At 41.6% G+C, this 19068-nt stretch overlaps 3 protein-coding genes across 5 annotated transcripts; 2 read left to right on the top strand and 1 right to left on the bottom strand.

Annotated features, from left to right (window-relative positions):
- Positions 1-44: 44 nt before the first annotated feature.
- On the top strand, positions 45-3216 carry LOC134632172 (SOSS complex subunit C). The gene is made up of 4 exons (XM_063480823.1): positions 45-345; positions 700-796; positions 1869-1956; positions 2750-3216. Exons 1-4 carry the CDS (start codon positions 321-323, stop codon positions 2846-2848), a joined length of 309 nt encoding a protein of 102 aa, XP_063336893.1. The 5' UTR covers positions 45-320; the 3' UTR covers positions 2849-3216.
- An 11-nt stretch (positions 3217-3227) lies between these two features.
- On the bottom strand, positions 3228-7387 carry LOC134632171 (coiled-coil domain-containing protein 106). 3 transcript variants are annotated; one of them, XM_063480820.1, is made up of 6 exons: positions 7232-7387; positions 5460-5769; positions 4510-4990; positions 4246-4425; positions 3939-4130; positions 3228-3855 (listed from the first exon to the last, which is right to left on the bottom strand). In XM_063480820.1, exons 1-6 carry the CDS (start codon positions 7234-7236, stop codon positions 3548-3550), a joined length of 1476 nt encoding a protein of 491 aa, XP_063336890.1. In that variant the 5' UTR covers positions 7237-7387; the 3' UTR covers positions 3228-3547. The 3 variants fall into 3 exon arrangements, with proteins under 3 accessions (XP_063336890.1, XP_063336891.1, XP_063336892.1); XM_063480821.1 differs by having other exon boundaries at positions 7243-7387; XM_063480822.1 differs by lacking the exon at positions 7232-7387 and having other exon boundaries at positions 4510-4955; positions 5460-5637.
- Positions 7388-8394: 1007 nt separating this feature from the next.
- LOC134632170 (sorting nexin-18-like) lies at positions 8395-18235 on the top strand. The gene is made up of 4 exons (XM_063480819.1): positions 8395-9569; positions 9895-10188; positions 10477-10859; positions 16576-18235. The coding sequence occupies exons 1-4, from the start codon at positions 8848-8850 to the stop codon at positions 16800-16802; spliced, it is 1626 nt and encodes a 541-aa protein (XP_063336889.1). The 5' UTR covers positions 8395-8847; the 3' UTR covers positions 16803-18235.
- The last annotated feature ends 833 nt before the right edge of the window (positions 18236-19068 follow it).

Raw genomic sequence — 19068 nt, 5'->3', positions numbered from 1 at the left:
CTTTCCTTTACAATCTTTTGTAATTGTGAAACCGGTACACGAGTTTAAGAAACAAAAATGCGGTGAAGCACAGGCACACAGTCGAGAGTTTTATCGTCTGTTACAAAGACACTTGCTGAGGTGTTCATCACCAAGTCCTCCTGTATGGTCTATTCTCTCTAACTTTAACTTACATTAATCACCATTGAGGACTTTTACCGATGACCAGTTTCCAGTAGCTTCGAAACAATCGCAGCGGGAAGGAAACACCAAGCATTTGACCGTTAATATAACCTGTTTGGGGTTTTTTGGTGTCCGCTGTTGACCTCTCTGCCTCTGAGATGACTACTAATCCATCAGGACAAGGTAATTCAATTGTTTTGGGTCATTTAAGTTCTTGTGAATCGGCTGCTGAATACAGGGGCGTAGCTACCAGCTCTGAATGCCCTGAAACAGCCCCCTCCATGATGGAGGAATAGGGCAAGAACCTCCATGATCACAAGAATCATTTTTATTGTGTTTTCTAGTAAATCTTGCTATAAATGAGATCCTAAAAAATTGCATTGAACCCTACCTAAGCTTAGTAGTAACTGGTAAATAATCTTAAACACTGTTTAGCTTAATCTTTTTGGATGTTTATTCAACATTCAATTGTAATTACCCAAAAACGTGGCCATTATTAGCTGTCCCTTACTCTTTTTTTTTTTTTTTGTAATACAGCCTTCCCAAACAAGACCCGGGTGGCTATATTGGCAGAGCTGGAAAAGGAAAGGAGGCGACTGATGCAGAGTCAGTCCATGAATACTCCTGGAGCCAGGTAGGCGTAGTATAGCATAATCCAAGTAACATAAGGGGGGGGGGGGGGGGGGGGGGGGTGATATTAAGTCTGTGTGTAAAGCTTACCTGGGACATTAGTATATGGCATGATCTGATGTCCTCGTGTTGGCATTGGTCCTACAACATCATAATTACTGTTGCTTATGGACCATCAACTACAACAGTGATGCAAAAACATGAAAGAAGTCATCCAAGGACAGGACACACGCAAGTTATGAAGGTAACTTTGGTTCTGTGAATTCCCAGATATCAAGTTGGATATGTCTCCTTGCACTGCATGCAGGTTGAGATCTTATGTAAACAAAGTCACATGCGTGATGTGTAGGCTACCTGAATGTGTTTGCTATAAATACCATGTTATAGCCTACATCCAATCTCTAGGAAGCTTCTTGAGCCGAGATGTTCCGAGTGACCAGCATGACTGGCAGTTTCCCGGGAATTCACAGAACCATATTTACCTCTTTCAGTTTAACTCCCACCTCCCTGCCAGTAGCATTAAACAAGATGGCTGGCTTGTACATACAGTGCAATGAGGAACAACAGCTGGACACTGTTGTTGTTGTTCACCCCTAGTGAAACACGTTTCATTGCCATCCAAGATGTGGAGAGACTCCTGACAAATGTGGCAAATAACATCTGAGGGAACAGGTGTGCTCACCACTCCATATGCTTATTTTATTGTAAACAGTCCAGTGGGAAAGTCGATTTTTTTGGGACACAGCTTTTCCCCTGTTGTTTCAGTTATAACATATTAACAGATGCTCCGAGTGTGTAAAGCTCTGTGCTGCTTCAAATCCTGAAGCCTGAACTTTAATGCCCTCATTATTATGACAAGGTGCCAGTTGCCTTTTTCTTCTCTAATGTTATGACTTCGCAACAATGTGACTGGACATTTGCAGTGATGGTCCTGGAACAATAATTATGATGATGTTAGAACACCAACATATAACCTGTCATTAGTCAGGCTTAAAGGGCCGAGTTCAGGCAGAACAGAAAAGACTTTGGTAATTTTCATGTGCTTCCATGCCATCTTTTTCCCTCCAACACTGTAGCATCTCGCTGGCCCGGCCCAGTGTTAAGGACTTCAGGGACAACGCAGAACAGCAGCATATCGCTGCGCAGCAGAAAGCTGCCTTGCAGGTAAGACACCAGAAGCGCTACTAGAAGTGCAACCACATTCAATAATAATTAAATAAACCAACCCTGTGATTACCCCTCCTCGTTATGAATCTTACACTGATTACAAGCAATCCTACACAGCATACATTAGAAGAGCCTTTTGATAGAAGCCCAACTAATACTGGATTTATTTATTTATTTATTTTTAAGGGGGGCAGTGAGGTCATTGATCCTTAATGTTCCAGTCATTTATTTTACAAGTTTACTGCTTGACTCCACATCACTGTGTCCTCAGCTGTGATTACAGTTACAGTGATTACAGCTGGTGCTGAGAGTGTCAGAGCTAATCTGCTGGATAAACAAATGCCAGATCCCACATCTGTGATCTGAAATCCCAAATATTTTTACTAAGTGCTGGTGAATTAATCATTGGTTCAGGCATGCTGTCTCAAAGCTGCCTGATAGATCTGAGGGCAGCATTTCTTGTAAATTACAGTTACAAGAAAATACCAGTAAATACCAGCTGGGTATCACTTAGCAGTGCATATGTGCTAATGTAGATTAGAGGTTTCAAGGCAACTGGATTTAAAAATGAGCTGCATTTAATCCTCCTTCTATATCATTAACAGTGGGAAATAATTATGATTTGTTATCAGACTGTCAATGCAAATTCAGCCTCAACAAGTTAACTGATAAAACAGAATGAAAAATGAAAAACACAGATTCTTCATGTCATGCTGGTGGTGTGATTGCGTGTTTGGGTGGCCCTCTGCTGTCAAGCCTGTAGTTAACACCTTTATTTCTTTTCTTGCAGCATGCACATGCACATTCTTCAGGCTTCTTCATCACTCAGGACTCCTCATTTGGAAACCTCATCCTCCCAGTTCTTCCACGCCTGGAGCCCGAGTCATGACGTTTTACATCCGATCTACCTTCTGGTGTGAGAGGCGCAGCTTTGGAACAACCTGGGCGCACACCACGTCTCTCATCTTGGACAGCTGTTTGTGATGTCGTAAATGACCTCAGGGGAGTGTTAAATGACCTCTCTTATATTTTCATGACTAAGAAAGCTGGTTGCTGATTTTAGAAAACCTGCACAAAGGTTCAGAAGACTGTTCTACATGGCCGTGAAACATTGCAGTAAAGGTTATATTTCGACTGTTTTCATTCTGCTGTGGATAATAAAAATGTTGCATACATTAAAGATGATAACAGGAGTGCTTCTGGACTCTAATACACCCACTGATGTTCTTTGAGGGTGAAAGATATCAATTTAATAAATGGAGGAAAAAATATTTTTTGTGGTTTATTGTAAAACAGCCATAAGAAACACATTTTTTAGAACCTGATGAATTCTGAGCAGCTGAATCTGCCGTGAAAGTCAACAAGTGTCAGTTTCACGCTTCTGTTTCATAATCACACAAGAAAAAAATCCACTAGACAGGAAGCACCCATGATGGTTGGAATACAATCGACATATGATTTGAAGTCAATTATGTTAAAAATCCTAAGGTGGTATTTTTCTCTGATTTTTTTTTCTATACATAAAGTATGCAGAGGTTTTGTAGGCCTGTGCCTCAGTCAGGCAGAGCGAGCAACATACATGTAACTGTCACTTTGACACAATGGGCAACAGTTCTCCTTTTGCCTTCATTGTTTTGATCTTGGCCTTAATGGTGTCGTCCATCGCCTGTCGGCAGCGGTGGGCGTAGTGTGCCAGCGTCTCCTCCTTCTCATCCCATGGTGCCAGTGCGTGAAAAACCTCTGGAGCAGCCAGGCTGAGCTCTGCTATGGCCGCCGTGCGAGAGATTGTGTTGCGGTCCACACCGATGCGGTCAAACGCCACCTTCATGGAGACGCTGCGGCGAAACTCCTGGAGGGCAGCCATGTAGCGTGCTATCACACCCACCACGTTTTTCACTACCAATAAAAACAAAAAAGCAATGTTTAGCACAGTGAGTACTCTGTGACACATTCATCAGAGTGTGTCTATGTGTCCTTACTCCTGACTCGAGTGTTTTCTCCATCCCGGCTCCTCTTGCTCTTCGGGGTCCGATGGCGCTCTAGAGGATGAAGCTCAACTTCCTCAAATGAGTCAAACAACGTTGGCAAATCAAACCCAGCTGCATCATCAGAGGACGCCATGTGTGAGCTTCCAGGTTCCACCTGAGTGGAACAACGAGGCCACCTCTTCTCTAGAAGAAAGACAGAGAAGGATGAGGACTGAAGATTTTGAGAAACCAACTAACTCTAGTTCAGTGAACGTGATTTTTGTGTAAGGTTACAAACGGCACAGATTCGTGAGCTTACCGGGGCGCAGTTTGTCCTGCAGAAAGTCACAGATGAGTTCAGCTTTCTTCGTGAGTTCATGTTGCAGCAGCTCTTTGTCCTGCTTCAAATTGGAGATCATCTCTGTCATTTGTTGGTTTCGGCTGCGTTCTGCCAAGAGTAATGCTCGCAGCTTCTCCAGCTCACTCTCGTCTTCTTCAGCTTTACAGACACACAAAAAAATTACAAACAAAAACAACGTTATGTTTTGTTCCCCTAACAGCATGAAAACATGCGAGCTGGTACCTGTGTTCTTCTCTGTAGTCTCTGTGGCAGAGCTGCATCGCTCAGCCTGCTCTGTGGTCCCTGCTGTGCAGCTGCCTCCTCCTAGTACCTCCATCTCTGGATCCATCGATCCCTCGCACCCCACATGTTGTCCATGCTGGGGCTGACAGCAAGATGAAAGAGCCTTTTTTGGCCACAGTGTTTGTGTGATTTGAGAGTATGTGTTTGGTGCCTGATGAGTCTGTAAAACACAGACTGGGTCTGTCTCTGCGAGCCCAGTGTCATCGTCTTCTGCTGGGGCGGATTCCTGTTTGACCTTCTTTGCCGCGATGGCTCCTCCCTGGGCCCTGCCTCTTTTCCTAGATGGCCGGGGCTCATAGTCGCCATCCTCATCTGTGGCTGATGAATCACATGCAGCAATGTCAAAAAGCCGACCGCTGAACTCCTCGCCCTCTGATGCCGCTTCACTATAGGAGAGGTCACATGATGTTCTCACTGCAATCTGAACATTTAGAAAGAGGTGATGTCCAACTGTACAACCTTGTAATCCAGTACATAATTGTCTCTATAGCTTTACTGTAGAGTTCATGACAACTGTACAATTAATTTTCATGTAAGTCACCAGTTTACATCAAATTAAGCCTTAAAATTATGCATAACTTGCATGAAATCTGTGGACTGTAACTTAAAGATGGCTTGTAGACGTTCCAAAAACAAAGCCACTGTAAAAGTGATTTAAGAGTGCATTATTTCACCAAAATCCAACATAAATGTAAGGCTGCAGGGATTTTCCAGTCTTGTCTGGGTTTAATCATATGTTGACAGACAAAGCATTGAAGGCTCATGAACCCACATGCTGATTATACACTGGCCCTAAGCTCATGTGAATTTGTCAGTAACCCAATTCTTTGCACATTTGCACATCCCTGTGTCATTTCAGACAATACCAGCACCTCACATCTTTACCTCACCTTACTGGCTGGACGACCTCCAGCAAACCTCTCCTGGCCTTGTCTGGTACTGGCTGAGCCACCACAAGTGTTTGCATTTTCACCAAGGGGCCAGTGGTAGGCGTGTCCAGCCCCACAGCCCCACACAGCAATGGGGACGCTGCCACCGTGCAGACCAGATTCAGCTGTCAGCACATTGCTGTAGGAGCCACGGGTGATGTGCTGCAAGCTGGGGAGGAGGTTGCAGATGGTGCCGTGGCTGTGAGCCCAGCGGACGAGTTTACACAAACTGTCCGAGGTGGTTTGAACCAGGCTGGACATCATAGGATGTCTGAAACAGAGAGCGAGAACACGGTGTTAGAAACACTTTAAGATTATTTATTTGTATCTGTTGCTAATATCACTGGCATCATAGATAACGACTGCTTCCATCAGCTGCCTTTGCTGTTATCTTTCTTTCCTTTGCCGCTGATGCCACAAGTTTTTTAATAATTACTCAAGGAAATTCACATTTACAGGCGGTGCAAGTCTTGATTTGATCCATCTTAATTTTCATGTGTGACCTAAACTGAGTCCTAAGAACAGCTTCAACTCTACAGCCTCCTCATATTAGAGGATCAAGATTTATTTTTCAGTTTTTTTGTGTTTTACTTGACTTTCTTCAATTTTAGGGTTTACATTATGAAAAATGTTTCATGTTCTTGTATATAAGCTGGTGATTTTTTTTTAAAAAATATTACTGTTTTTAATGGGTTTAATTTCACTTCAGCAGACACTAAGACGTGCTGATTTCAATGCATGTTTACCACAAATGACCACATCTAATCTGTTAGTGTTTTCCCCTTTTCTCGTTGTTGTGCCAAAAAGTGATTGTCTGCCAAAAACTGATTTCCGGTATTTGCCAAAAAGTGATTGCTCGTATTTAAACTGCTATAAGTAACTTGTTGGGCTATAATATGTGAAACATATGTCAAATGCATCCCTCATGGATGACACAAAGTCATACTGAGCCACAAACAACATTCGTGTAACAAGGTAGAAGGCGCAATCAGTTTTTGGCAGCGACTTTTATATAACCTTTATTTATGCAGTTAAAAAAATGTCATTAACATTAAAAATGTCTTTTGTAAGAGTAAGTTGGCCAAGAGGACAGCAGAAATGGCAGCAAATATTACAATAGTTCTGTACAAATATTTTAAGTGGGGATAAAGGACCGGATTGGTTATAATGTAAAGTACAATAACACAGAGTTGTAAAGATACTTGAAAAAACATATAATTTTTTAATTCTATATAAAACCCCTTTGTAAACGCTGTTCACCGAAGTCTATTTACCAACATACGTAAAGATATTACACATAAAAAATACACGGAAACATTGGAAATCAGTTTCTGGCACAACACTCCTCTTTAAATTGCCCTCAAAGAGGACTTGTTGCTTTGCAAGTCCTATCGTGCAACAGCTGTATACTACACCTCATAACATGCAGCTGCTGCAATACTAAATCCCCTGATTCAGTTTACTATGGTAAAGATTACAGTCACATATTTATGAAGGCAAAATTGTCCAGTTCATAAAAATAAATCTTGTCGGTTACAAGACGCCTAATTGTAGCTACAGCAAATGAACTGTAAAAACAGAGTGTCCTTCAGTTTTTCTGTTAAAAACAATTTATATTTTATTTAAACTGGCATAAATCATCAATTTATCTTCCTCTCGATCAAGTCTGTCCACGGGCAATTCCTAATTTAACAGACACAGGAAAACAAAGCACCTACAGCACATACACATACCTCATAATTACCTTTAAAAAAAGAAATCTAAATTAAATCAAGTCCATGCAGGTTTCACATAATCTGACTGTCCTCATTTATTCCGCAGCTGCCTGCAGTAAGCCAAAGCGACTCTCGGGTTTTATGTGCTGACGCGAAACACGCTTGATAAAAAATAATAATAAAAAAATGTCCAGCTTTTGTTTAATTATTATCTTCTTTGTCTGGTAGGTTTAATATCGCCACAGTTGAATGAAAGGGTTGGTTTACTGCCATCAAGTGGACGGGAGGATGAACTGTGCTCTGCTTTCAGTGGGTGATGAAACAGCGACCTCTAGTGGGCAGAGGGGAAAAGGATATTAATAAAATACTATAATATATATCCTGCACATGCATATTATTTTTATTTTATTTTTGTTTTGATACAATTAATTTATGCAGAATAAATTATAAGAAGATGAGAAATAAAATATCCCATTCATCCATATAGATTGTAAGACAACAACAAAAAACATTTAATATTTGTTTTGCTGGGTTAAAACATGTTTTTATGTATTTATATATACTTATTTTTCTCCCTGAAACCCAACTGAAAAGCAGTTTCACAACAGCATAAGCAGCCAAACAAGTTGTGCTGTCACAAAAAAATCTTCTCAGATTACAAATCAAGCGAACAGAAACTTTCAGCATGTCGAATTGATGCGAACACATCGTTCCTGCCCGGTGAAGCTGAAACATCCAGGTACTTGATGGAGACTTTACTTTAAAACAAAAACACTATTTTATTTTTAACTTTTTATCAAAGCCCAAATTAACTTTTAACGTTTAAAATGTGTATTTTTAGCATCCTGAAGAGTGACTAGCGAATTTCTCTAATTAACATAAGGCTTATTAGCCTGAGGCCAGTTCAAAGATTACGTGCAATGACGTCATAGCCCATAAAGCAGGTTATTTGGGACAGTTAATCTAACATACCCCGCTTGATGTGGATTGTTCTGGATCAATGAGTGTATAAAAGCTGGAAGTTTTTTGGTTTTTAAAAGTTATTGGTCTGACTTCAGAGACTTGACTGAACTTGTTCCTGGCTCCACCCTCCGTTAGTCAGCCTGTGTAACTACGTGTTAGTGCTGGTGCCTTTAACTTACAAGCATCTTGGAGAGAGGAGGGGAAAAAAGAGGACTTTCCCCCCCGGCTTTTATCTTGGGGAAAGACGGCTATCCTGCCGTCGCAAGTTTGTTGGCTTTAAACTTGAAAACTTTAAAATCTTTCCGCAAGGGAGAAAAAAGGACAGGTTTTGAATGCGTTTTCGGACTTGGATTAAGTTGTGCATGGAAACTAATGATATTTGAACCCGCGGAAAGGAGAGAGAGGAGGTGGGTGTCGGATACAGGACTACTTTTGCGTGTCCGTCTTCTTATTCTTTTGCGCGTGGATCACAGATACAACCGTGTTTAATTTGGTCAAAGGTGGAATGGTTTGGTGTGTTTTTTTTATCATAAAACTTCCTAAATCTGATTAAAGCTGCACAGATCCTAAAGGTTTAATCGTGCTGGAAGACATAACATTTTCGAGGAAGCTTTGAGAATCAGAACCAGAAATATATATATATATAAATATATTGCAGCAGTATTGAAATTATGGCGCTGAAGGCCAAAGTGTTATACGATTTCCACTCTGAAAATCCAGGAGAGATCTCCATAGCAGAGAATGAGGTGGTGACTCTGTTTAGCGAGGAGGAGCTGGAGGGTTGGCTGGAGGGGGAGAACAGCAGGGGGGAGGCTGGTCTCTTCCCTGCCTCTTATGTTGAGATCATCAGAGACCACATCACCTCCAACAACAATGGCTTCTCCTTGACCCAAACCAAAGTCCAGACCTCCTACACATCCTCCCAGCCTCATAGAGGATTTGGGGCTGATAGCAGCAGCTTCCACACTAGCCAGGGCAGCGATGATGACTGGGATGACGAGTGGGACGACAGCTCTCCTGTGGCCAATGTCCCTCAGGGTCTCGGCAGCAGCCCTCCTTTGCACCCAGTTGCCACCTCCCTGCCGGGCCGTGGGAGCTCCCAGCAGCAGCAGGCCAAGAGTTCAGCCACAGTGGGGAGGAACCTGAACAGGTTCTCCACCTTCGTCAAGTCCGGAGGGGAGGCCTTCCTGCTAGGGGAGGCGTCAGCTTTTGTGAAAGATGGAGACAGGATCTGTGTGGTGATGGGGAAGCATGGACCAGAGTGGCAGGAGGACCCCTATCCATTCACGTGCACCATTGACGACCCCACCAAGCAAACAAAGTTCAAAGGGATGAAGAGCTACATGTCATATGGCCTTACTCCAACGCACACCAATGTCCAAGTCAACCGCAGGTATGTATCGTCTTCCTTTTTCTCCACTTTTCCGATTTTTACTGCGGTTTACGAAATGTTAAAAACAGAGCTGTGGATTTTTGCCATCTGGAGCCTTCTCTTGTTTCCTCTCTGAGGTTCCCTCAACAGCTTTCACATTGTTTCCATGTCCCTGTGTCTGTTAGTTGAACTACACTCAAATTCCCTCAGGGCTTGTTGGGAAAAGATTCCTACACTTCCCCTCCTTTTATCTTTTTCACTCCATCTCACTACATGCTCCTGGCATTTACCTCACCTCACTTATTCAACCAGTCCCAATTTCTCTTCTCTCCACTCCTCCCTGCAGGTATAAACACTTTGACTGGCTCTACGGTCGGCTTGTGGAGCGCTTCCCTGTCATCTCAGTGCCCCACCTGCCAGAGAAGCAGGCCACGGGCCGCTTCGAGGAGGACTTCCTCTCCAAGAGGAGGAAGGGTCTGATCTGGTGGATGAACCACATGACAAGCCATCCTGTGCTGGCGCACTGTGACGTTTTCCAGCATTTCCTGACTTGTGGGGCGGATGAGAAGGCATGGAAGCAGGGAAAGAGGAAGGCAGAGAGGGACGAGCTGGTCGGGGCCAATTTCTTCCTCACAATCAGGTAGGAGTCTGAGAATTGGTAATGTCTTTATTAAGTTGCACATAGCATTTTGGGAAATGACAAAGTTTTTCGTCAGGTTCTTTTTAATAGTGTTAAGTTTAGCTGAAAGATATTTGACCTTGTATAGGGAACTAATATTATAAACTATGTTCTTTGCTCTGTTTTAACAACTTGGAGTTGAAGGCCTTTAAAAATAGGGTGTGCCAGATAGTGAGCAAAAGATAAGCAGTAGAAAAAAATAGCTTCAAGATTTAAAATGACAATCTTCCCCTTTCTTTTTTCCATCAGCCCCCCGTCTGTACCCCTGGACCTGCAGGAAGTCGAGAGCAAAATTGAAGGCTTCAAAACATTCACCAAGAAGATGGACGAGAACATCGTAGTTGTGAACACCAGCATCAACGAGTTCGGCCGTAAACAAATATCGGGGTTCAAAAAGGAGTACCAGAAGGTCGGACAGTCCTTCAAACTCCTGGCACAGGCTTTCGAGCTGGACCAGCAGGTCTACTCAGTGGGCTTGAACAAGGCCATTTCCTACACGGGGGAGGCTTACGAGGCAATAGGAGAGTATTTTGCTGATCAGCCGCGGCAGGACCTGGACCTCATTTCCGACCTGCTGGACATCTACAAAGGACACCTGGCCAACTTCCCTGATATCATCCATGTGCAGAAAGGTGGGAAAGTGTCTTTGTCTTCATGTTGGTAAAAAAAATTCAGCTCTGCAGTTTTAGAGCACAAATGTAAAGGAAAGATGTTCAGTTTTCATGCAGAGCTAACGTTTTAATACTGCCTAAATATGTTAAAATACTTTCTTGGGAAAATAAATTCTAATTAGTTACAAACCAATTATGAAAAATCAAAAAACGCCAACAAACTTGGAGGAAAGGAAACAGACTCGGCACCAAGTATGTAGGGAAGCTTTTAACTAGCGTTTAAAGAAAAAAATAAAAATGAATTAAATGCGTCTAAGTGCTTCTAGCATGTCTGTTAATCATGCAGACATACAAAGACCCAGATTCTGACTGTATCCCAACCAAGAGAAACATCTGTTTTCATTTAGTGAAGAGCAATGTCAATCTGCGTCGAAAACTGAAACCCGTGGTCCATTGTAACACTCGGGGTACTGTGCGAGGGCCTGTATTTGCTCATTTTGAAAACACACACACACATTTACAAAGCAGGAGTTGGCTTATTAGTTCCCTGCAGGTTGGGAGGAGGGAGTTTCTCCTGGCACGCAGAGTCCAGACGTTTGCCAGACCGAGAGACACTGTTTCTATAGTCCGCTGAACTCTGTTCTCCAGATGCAATCCCAGCTCCCAACTGTGGAACGAGCCTGAATTGCAATAGTCCGTGTGACTGACAGGGCTTCACCTCCTTTCCTGTTGACAAATAACAAGCACATTGTTTTATGCCTTGCAAAGCCCATTTACTTACTAACTCGCTGTTTTTTTCCTGTTATTTAAGTTTTTCATGCCAAAGTTTCTCTCCACAGAGCATCATTGGTTCAGGGTATTTTATATTAAATGGGATACTAAATAAAAACCAGTTAAACCAGTAAAACACATTTTACTTAAATTATAACCAAATTGATTAAAATCTCGGAAAGAAAGGCCAACTTAATTTAAACATTTCAGGTGATCTCCCACAAATTAGTGACATAATTCTGGGGCACCGGCGTGGTTTTCATCACTGAAAACACTGACTGGCAACATTTTTTTTGTCCTTTTCATACAAAGTGTTGATTCTGTTCATTCATGGTCAGTAGTTTCAAGTGGACTTACAGAGCTCAACAGTGACCGCCCACTTTTTTAAGACCTCTAGTTCCAGTAGTGAATTTCTCATTCATTTTGTCCACTGATGTTTCAGAAAATCATTACATTTTATATACATTTAAGCCTTCAAGTGAGCCAGCCAAGCTACAAACCAGATCATAACCATGAAATCATTTGATTTGGATCAAAAATATAAAGCAAAATGAAAGTCTACTCAAGTTTCTTCAGTTTTGTGCTCACTAATTGACCTGATGTGTATGGGTTTAAACATTTCAGTGGTAACAGAAACCTCTATGGTTTTCCTACCCTTGATGTCAGTAACAAGGTATATTCCACAGCAGCACTTAACATGAAGCCCTGCCCACCTCCTGCTCTAACCTTCTATTTGTGAAAAACAGGCAATGAGATCAACGTTGGCTTGTAATGACAGCAGTGCTAAAATGACTTACTTTACACAATGGATCCAGTATAATAAAGCTTATTTAAAATATGAAGCATGCAGAGGTGTTCCAGTAGAATATGAGATCCTCTTCTAGTTTTCAGCAATCTAAAATTAGATTCTATCCTGCTGTAAACTAAATTATAACCCTAATTATAACACATCCAAAGGAAATGACTAACACAACTATAAAATAGACCCAGCATGCAGAAGAATTTGTAAGCCTTTACAATAAGCACTCTCAGACTTTTGTAATCATCTCTGCTGATGTTAGAAAAGGTCAGTATCCGGTGAGTAACATCCTTCAACCATTGACCATACTGCAGAGTCGACACTGCTGCTGGGGTTGTGAAATAACTTAGGTTCGCATAAGATGACTGGCTTAGTTCACACAGCATCTGATTTGATAAAGAAATAGGCAAGAAGGAAAACAGGACTCCAGAGGGTTTGCATTTCCAGACACATCAGGCTTCATTTTTTTCTCAGCAGCAGCAGCTCCACATTCCACTAACTTCTATCAGTCTCATATTGTCTCATATACACTTTCTCCAGTAATGGCTAAATTAGAAAACATATAAAATGGCAGCTGTAACACCTCATGTTTGACTGCTTTGTTGAACTACATATGTCACTTACGGTGACAGTCATCTAGCCAGTTCAGTCTTTTAAGTCCAAAGGCTACATCTGATTTGAATGAGTGGGAATTCCTGGGCCTCTTGTACTCTGTTGCCCCGGGACTACAGGAATCCAAAATGGAGCGGTCTCAGGATTACATTCCCCTCCTCCTCTTTTTTTGTCCCCCCCTTTTTTCCTCTTTCCTCCTGTTGGTTAAAGAAAAATAGGAAGAAGAAGAAGAAGAGGGGAGGTGAATGTATGAGGGGGTACAGAGAGTTACATAGCTTTACAAGATTTCCTACCAGCATAACAGTACAAGAGTTCAAATTATAGCTCAGTAATCCCCTTGGCAGGGAGGAGAGCAAAGTCCGAGTTTTTTTTTCTTCACTGTGGTGGCAAACTTGTGCTTCTGATCTTTGTGAGATAGAGAGAAGGAGAAACTAGGTCAGCACGTTCAAGATCAGCTTCCTCGCAATTTCCTCCACATTCATGTGAGTTAGTCCTTCACTCTGAGATCCCTCTTTGTTGGTCATGTCTGTCTGGACTGTACAGCCTCCCCCCCAAAGCTTGAGTCACTCTAAACACTGTGAGTCATAAGTGGGTGATGGGTATCTTCAAAGAAACCTGGAAAAAGTTTGCAATAATCAGCACATTTCTGCAGGTTTCTCAACATGTCATGATTTTATGTGATTCAGTTATGACCTCATGAATTTTGTATTGCACAAGTTCCTTTTGTAGAATTGTGTTTTAATTATTTGTGTAGAAGTTCTAAAAAAATCCCAGACTTCCTTGATTTGACTATTGAGTTTGACTTCCTCTTTCCTGTGTAGCCACCCTGATGTCACCAACTGCTTTGTGGACATTTATTTTGAAGTGTCAATTTTCTAATTTTGGCAAAAAACCAACTAAATGTTGTCTCAGGGGGAAAACTGAACTCCTACGAGTGTCTTTTTTTTTTTATCTGAGCACAAAAAACCCCAGTGAACCCACACAAGCTAAAGAGAGCACAACCATATAGCAAGTTGTGAAGAGTTAATGAGAGTGCGGGGGATGAGTGGGAGGGTGGGGTGGGGTGGGCTGCTTTTAACCATGTAAAGCACTTTGTGCTACAGTTTGTTTTGTATGAAAAGTGCTTTATAAATAAAGATTGATTGATTGATTGATTGATGAATGGTTCTGTTGTTATCATCAAGTCCTGAGAATTGGTCAATGGGAGTGTAAAAGGGTATTTTTTTATAATGGGGATTTTATATTGAAAGATAAAATCAAGTGGCGATATAACCTTAACCATATAAATTTTGGCCAATCAGAAGCCTAGGGGGCAAAAAGTTGCTAGGCAAAAAAAGGAGGAAAAAGAAAGTACTGTGCAGGAGTCCTCCTGTTCCTTCCATTCATAATAAAGTCTTTGAGTTATCCAGTGGCTGCTTTAAAAAAATGTTCTTGTTCTATTTTTCATTTCACAATGTGCCAAGTGTTTTCAGTTTGTGAAAGGTCTGGACTGCAGGAAGGCCAGTTGAGTGCTCTTCTAATGCAAAGCAATATTGCTGTAATGCATGGACAGTATGTAGTTTAACATTGCCTTGCTGATATATGCAAGGCCTACCTTGAAAAAGACTGCATTGTGTGGATAGGAGCATATGTTGCTCTAAAGCTGTATATACCTTTCAGCGTTAATGCTGCTTTTCCAGATGTGCATGCTGCCAGTTCCACACACGCTAATGCATCCTCCACACCATCAGAGATGCAGGCTTTTTAAATGAACATTAATAAGAAGCGTCCAGAGAAGATGTCAGCGTTTTTGGATTATACTCGAATAAAGTTTTAACCTGTCTAATTTCAAGATCATTTCTTGAAGTGTCCTGAGCCAATGTGGTGATTTACATGACAGTGCCATGGTCTCAGATTGTCTGATCCAATGTTTGTGAGTTTTTACTTTTAAATTTTGCACATTTAAACTTTGCATTTGGTTCTTGTTTAAACTGTTTAATGTATTCTCTCTCTTAGTGTATTTACCCATTTTATTAGTTCTTAGTTGCTTTAGAGTTCTTTTTTTTTCCCTCAGTGCTCCATCTTTTTGTGTCAAGTTTCCCGTACGTTCATTCATATTTTCCACTTTTAGATATCTCACTTCCTGCTTTATTTCGAAAGTTAGTTTTTTCCTTGTGCTTTGCTTTTAGTTCCCTTGTCTTGGCTCTGCAATTTAGTTCAGATGTGTCTTCTTCTCCCCAGCTGTCTGCACTTCCTCTAATCACCCTTCTGTTTATGTATAGTTGCTGTCGCCCCTTGTCCTTTGTCAGAGTGTCTGTTCCCCTTGGCCCTTCTTAGTAGTTTTTTTGTTGTTGTTTTTTAATAAAATGTTTTTAAATCCCCCCCAAAACTGGTCACGACAGACCGGTTACCCTCACTAAACTTGGTTCTGCCTTAGTTGAGGTTTTTCCTGTTAAAAGGGAGTTTTTCCTTCCCTGTGTCACCAAAGCGCTTGGTCAGCACGGGGTCATCTGATTGTTGGGATTGTTAGACAGACAGAGAGGCCTGTTTAAAACTGGCGACGATGTTGGTGTCAGACTCTGGGCAATGAGAGTTCGTGTTGGATGTAGTACTTCATTCTCACGCCTGTCTTTCTAAACAGAGGAACAAAATTGCAGATATTAAGAATAACAAATGTATTGCAACAGTATTTTGCCTGCACCTACCATTACAGGAAATTGTCTCATGAAAAAAACATTGCACATTAATGATGTCGAAAAGGACATCATACCATTAATGTGGCTTGCCATTAAGGGCATACCACATTAATGGTATGCCCTTAATGTGTCTCTGGAGGCTCTATTTTTAGTGATCTGATAAATGGAGATAACAGTTTACTTGTAGGTCAAAAGCTAAAACCTAAAAACCCAAAAATATCTGTGTATGTGTTGCCACGACCTATAGTGACTGTAACTTCAACTTTGCAAACTTAGACTGTTATCTTATCAGCTATCTGTCACTGAAGTGTTCTTGTTTATCTGTGTAAAGAAAGGAAACCTGTTTTTGAGGTAATGTATTTTTAAGATAGATGAATATCAAAGCAGAGTGGCATGGTGGTTAGCACTGTTGCCGCACAGCAAGAAGGTTCTGAGTTCAACTCCACCATCAGGCTGGTGTGGAGTTTGCATGTTCTCCCTGTGTTTGCATGGGTTCTCCCCGGGTACTCCGGGGTTTCTCCCACAGTCCAAAGACATGCAGTTAGTGGGAATTGCCCACAGGTGTGAATGTGAGTGTGAATGGTTGTTTGTCTCTGTGTGTTAGGCCTGCGACACACTGGCGACCTGTCCAGGGTGTACCTTGCCTCTCGCCCTCTGACAGCTGGGATAGGCTCCAGCGCCCCCCGCGACCCTGTAAAGGATAAGCGGATGTGAATGGATGGATGGATAGCTGTAGAATATTATTTCAGAAATAAATGTGTCAGGGTTTTATTTACAATGTTTTCATCATCACAGAATATTTTTGAATACATTTTTTTTTTATTGTGAAAGATCCAAAGTTTTTTTTTTAACTTTTGAACTCTCCGATATATTTTCTCAGGTGCGCTGACTAAGGTGAAAGACTGCCCGAAGAAGGAAGGTGAGCTCCACGACCGCTGCAACATCATTTCTTTCGCCACGCTGGCAGAAATCCAGCACTTCCACCGCACACGTGTACGGGACTTCCGCTCGCAGATGCAGTACCACCTACGCCAGCAGATCAGCTTCTTCCAGAAGATCACGGCCAAGCTTGAGGACGCACTGCAGAGATATGACGATGACCAGTAGCACAAGAGTGAGACAAGGAAGAGAACAGACTACAAAGGCCTCAAAGAAATGGGTTGTGGTGGTGGTGTCATCCTCTCATAATCGAGAGCATCTTATTGTCCTTTAAAAGAAAAATCTTTATTGTGATGACCCCTCGCTGTCTGGTAGGAGCATTGGAAGAAAAATACAGGCCATATGACAACTTCTCGTATTATCTGAAGCTCTGATGAATGTACCATTAACAAGGATTTTGCTGACGCTCCAGACACATGTTGCAACTCAGCAGGATTGCAGCAGATATTTAAAACAGCTGCTCTCAGTATGACTGGAGCTGCATTTGACTCACAGTTTCAGGGTCACGTGACCGTCTCCACTGCCTCTTCATGGGAGCACTCGGTCGGGGAAGAACAATCAACAACAGCCCAAACAAAGACTGGAAAACTAACTAAATTGCTTTTAGTGCCTGAAAGATATAAATGTACTGATTTGTTTTAACTTGAATGACCTGCTCAGTATTGTTTTAACAAGACAGCGTATGAAAGGAAAGAGGGCACTGTCTACTTTCCAGAATCGGTTTCAAGTCTGGATTTCCATCACAACTTGAAATCTGAGCTACCTGTGATGTCTGACTTCTTTCATATCACCCTCACCTTGTTTGCATTTGAAACTTTTTGTGGTTGAACATTTTCTCTTAAATGTTTTAATGGTGAAGCGGTACTGCAGTAATCTTAACTTCCAGATGTTTTATGAAAACCTAATGCTACATCTGTCTCTCACCCAATTCAGGGTAAGGTTAAAAGCTCTTTCAAATGCCAGCTATTTCTGGCATGGAAACAGTAAACCAAGAGCATGCAGGCAGTGATTGTGATTATAGCATATTTTACATGCTTTAGAGTGAAAGCGTTTTGTTTGAGAAACATGGCAGTCCTTGTGAAACTGATCAACTTGTACATCTCAGACATGCATCACTAACAGACCAATTCTTTTAATGCTATTTGGGGTTGGCATTGTTCAAATACTAGACGTAACAGCTTTTCAACTCCGTTCTAACACGCCACCAAAATATGATCACAATGCCTCACGTGTACTGATATAATGAACCCGATTCACCCAGAAGCTCCTTGGATTTAATCAGCATTGAGTTGCAGGCTGAGCTCTCTGAGAGACAGTTAGGATTTGTTTAATATTACTTATATTTTCCTTAAAAATGCAGAAAACTCAGAGATACAGTTCAGTGGAGTTGGTTATAGGGGTTTAAAGTATCAGCCACTGTCAATCTGAGTTGTGATATCAGGTGTGACTTCATTCCTTTCCTGTGATTTCACTTTACAAAGTTTATAATGGGACAAACCACCATCCTGGTTGTGTTTTAGCTGTTCACTTGGATCGCTAGCAAAAGTGAAAGTGATATACTTTCAATATAACATGATGGGAGAAAATAAAAAATAAATAAAAGCAGAATTTATTTCAGTTATGACTCTGTATTGTTGATTATTGGCATTTTTGCACAATATAGGCCCATTTTCTGCATATTTTAGGGTGTTTGTTTTGATGAATATTAATATATTTGTGATGATCACACACTATTCGGACAAAAGATATTGTGCCACACTTCTTAATCTTTCATCTTTTTAGTGCCATGGGTGTATAAAATCAGTTACCTAGCCATTCAGCATGCCTTTGCAATCATTTGTGAAAGAATAAGCTCACTGAAATCAAGTGCTGTAATAACATGCCACAGTTTCCATAATCAGCTGTACCCGCTGAAAAAAAATGACAGTTGAAAATCAGAGAAAAGCCTATGAAACATCCAGAGTTGTCACTGTAGATGCGCTTAGTCAGTGTTATTATTCTTGTGCTAAACTTTCAGTTCAGTTTCAATTATATTGTCCCAAATCACAACACCAGTCACCTCAAGGCACTTTATATTGTAAAGTACCCTACAGTAATACAGACAAAACCCAAACAATCAAATGACCCCCTATGAACGAGCACCTGGCGACCGTGGGAAGGGAAAACTCCCTTTCAACAGGAAGAAACCTCTGACAGAACCAGGCTCAGAGACAGGCAGCCATCTGCTGCAGACGGTTGGGGGTGGTCGCACATTTTAAACCCTTTATCAGGTGAGAAACAATGTTTGGTGACTTCACTGGACACAAATTAGCCTCTTTTCCCCTTCTCCAGGAGGCCATAGAACCACTTGGATGTTTCCCACCACCCACCTTACCATATGGTAATTTATGTGGCTGCTTCACTGACCTTGATTTGGACCGTGAAAATTACAAAT

This window comes from Pelmatolapia mariae, linkage group LG7 (genome assembly GCF_036321145.2).
Source record: "Pelmatolapia mariae isolate MD_Pm_ZW linkage group LG7, Pm_UMD_F_2, whole genome shotgun sequence".
Classification (NCBI taxonomy): Eukaryota; Metazoa; Chordata; class Actinopteri; order Cichliformes; family Cichlidae; genus Pelmatolapia; species Pelmatolapia mariae.
Note: the sequence above shows the minus strand (reverse complement) of the source record. Positions and strands in the feature narration are given on the sequence as shown.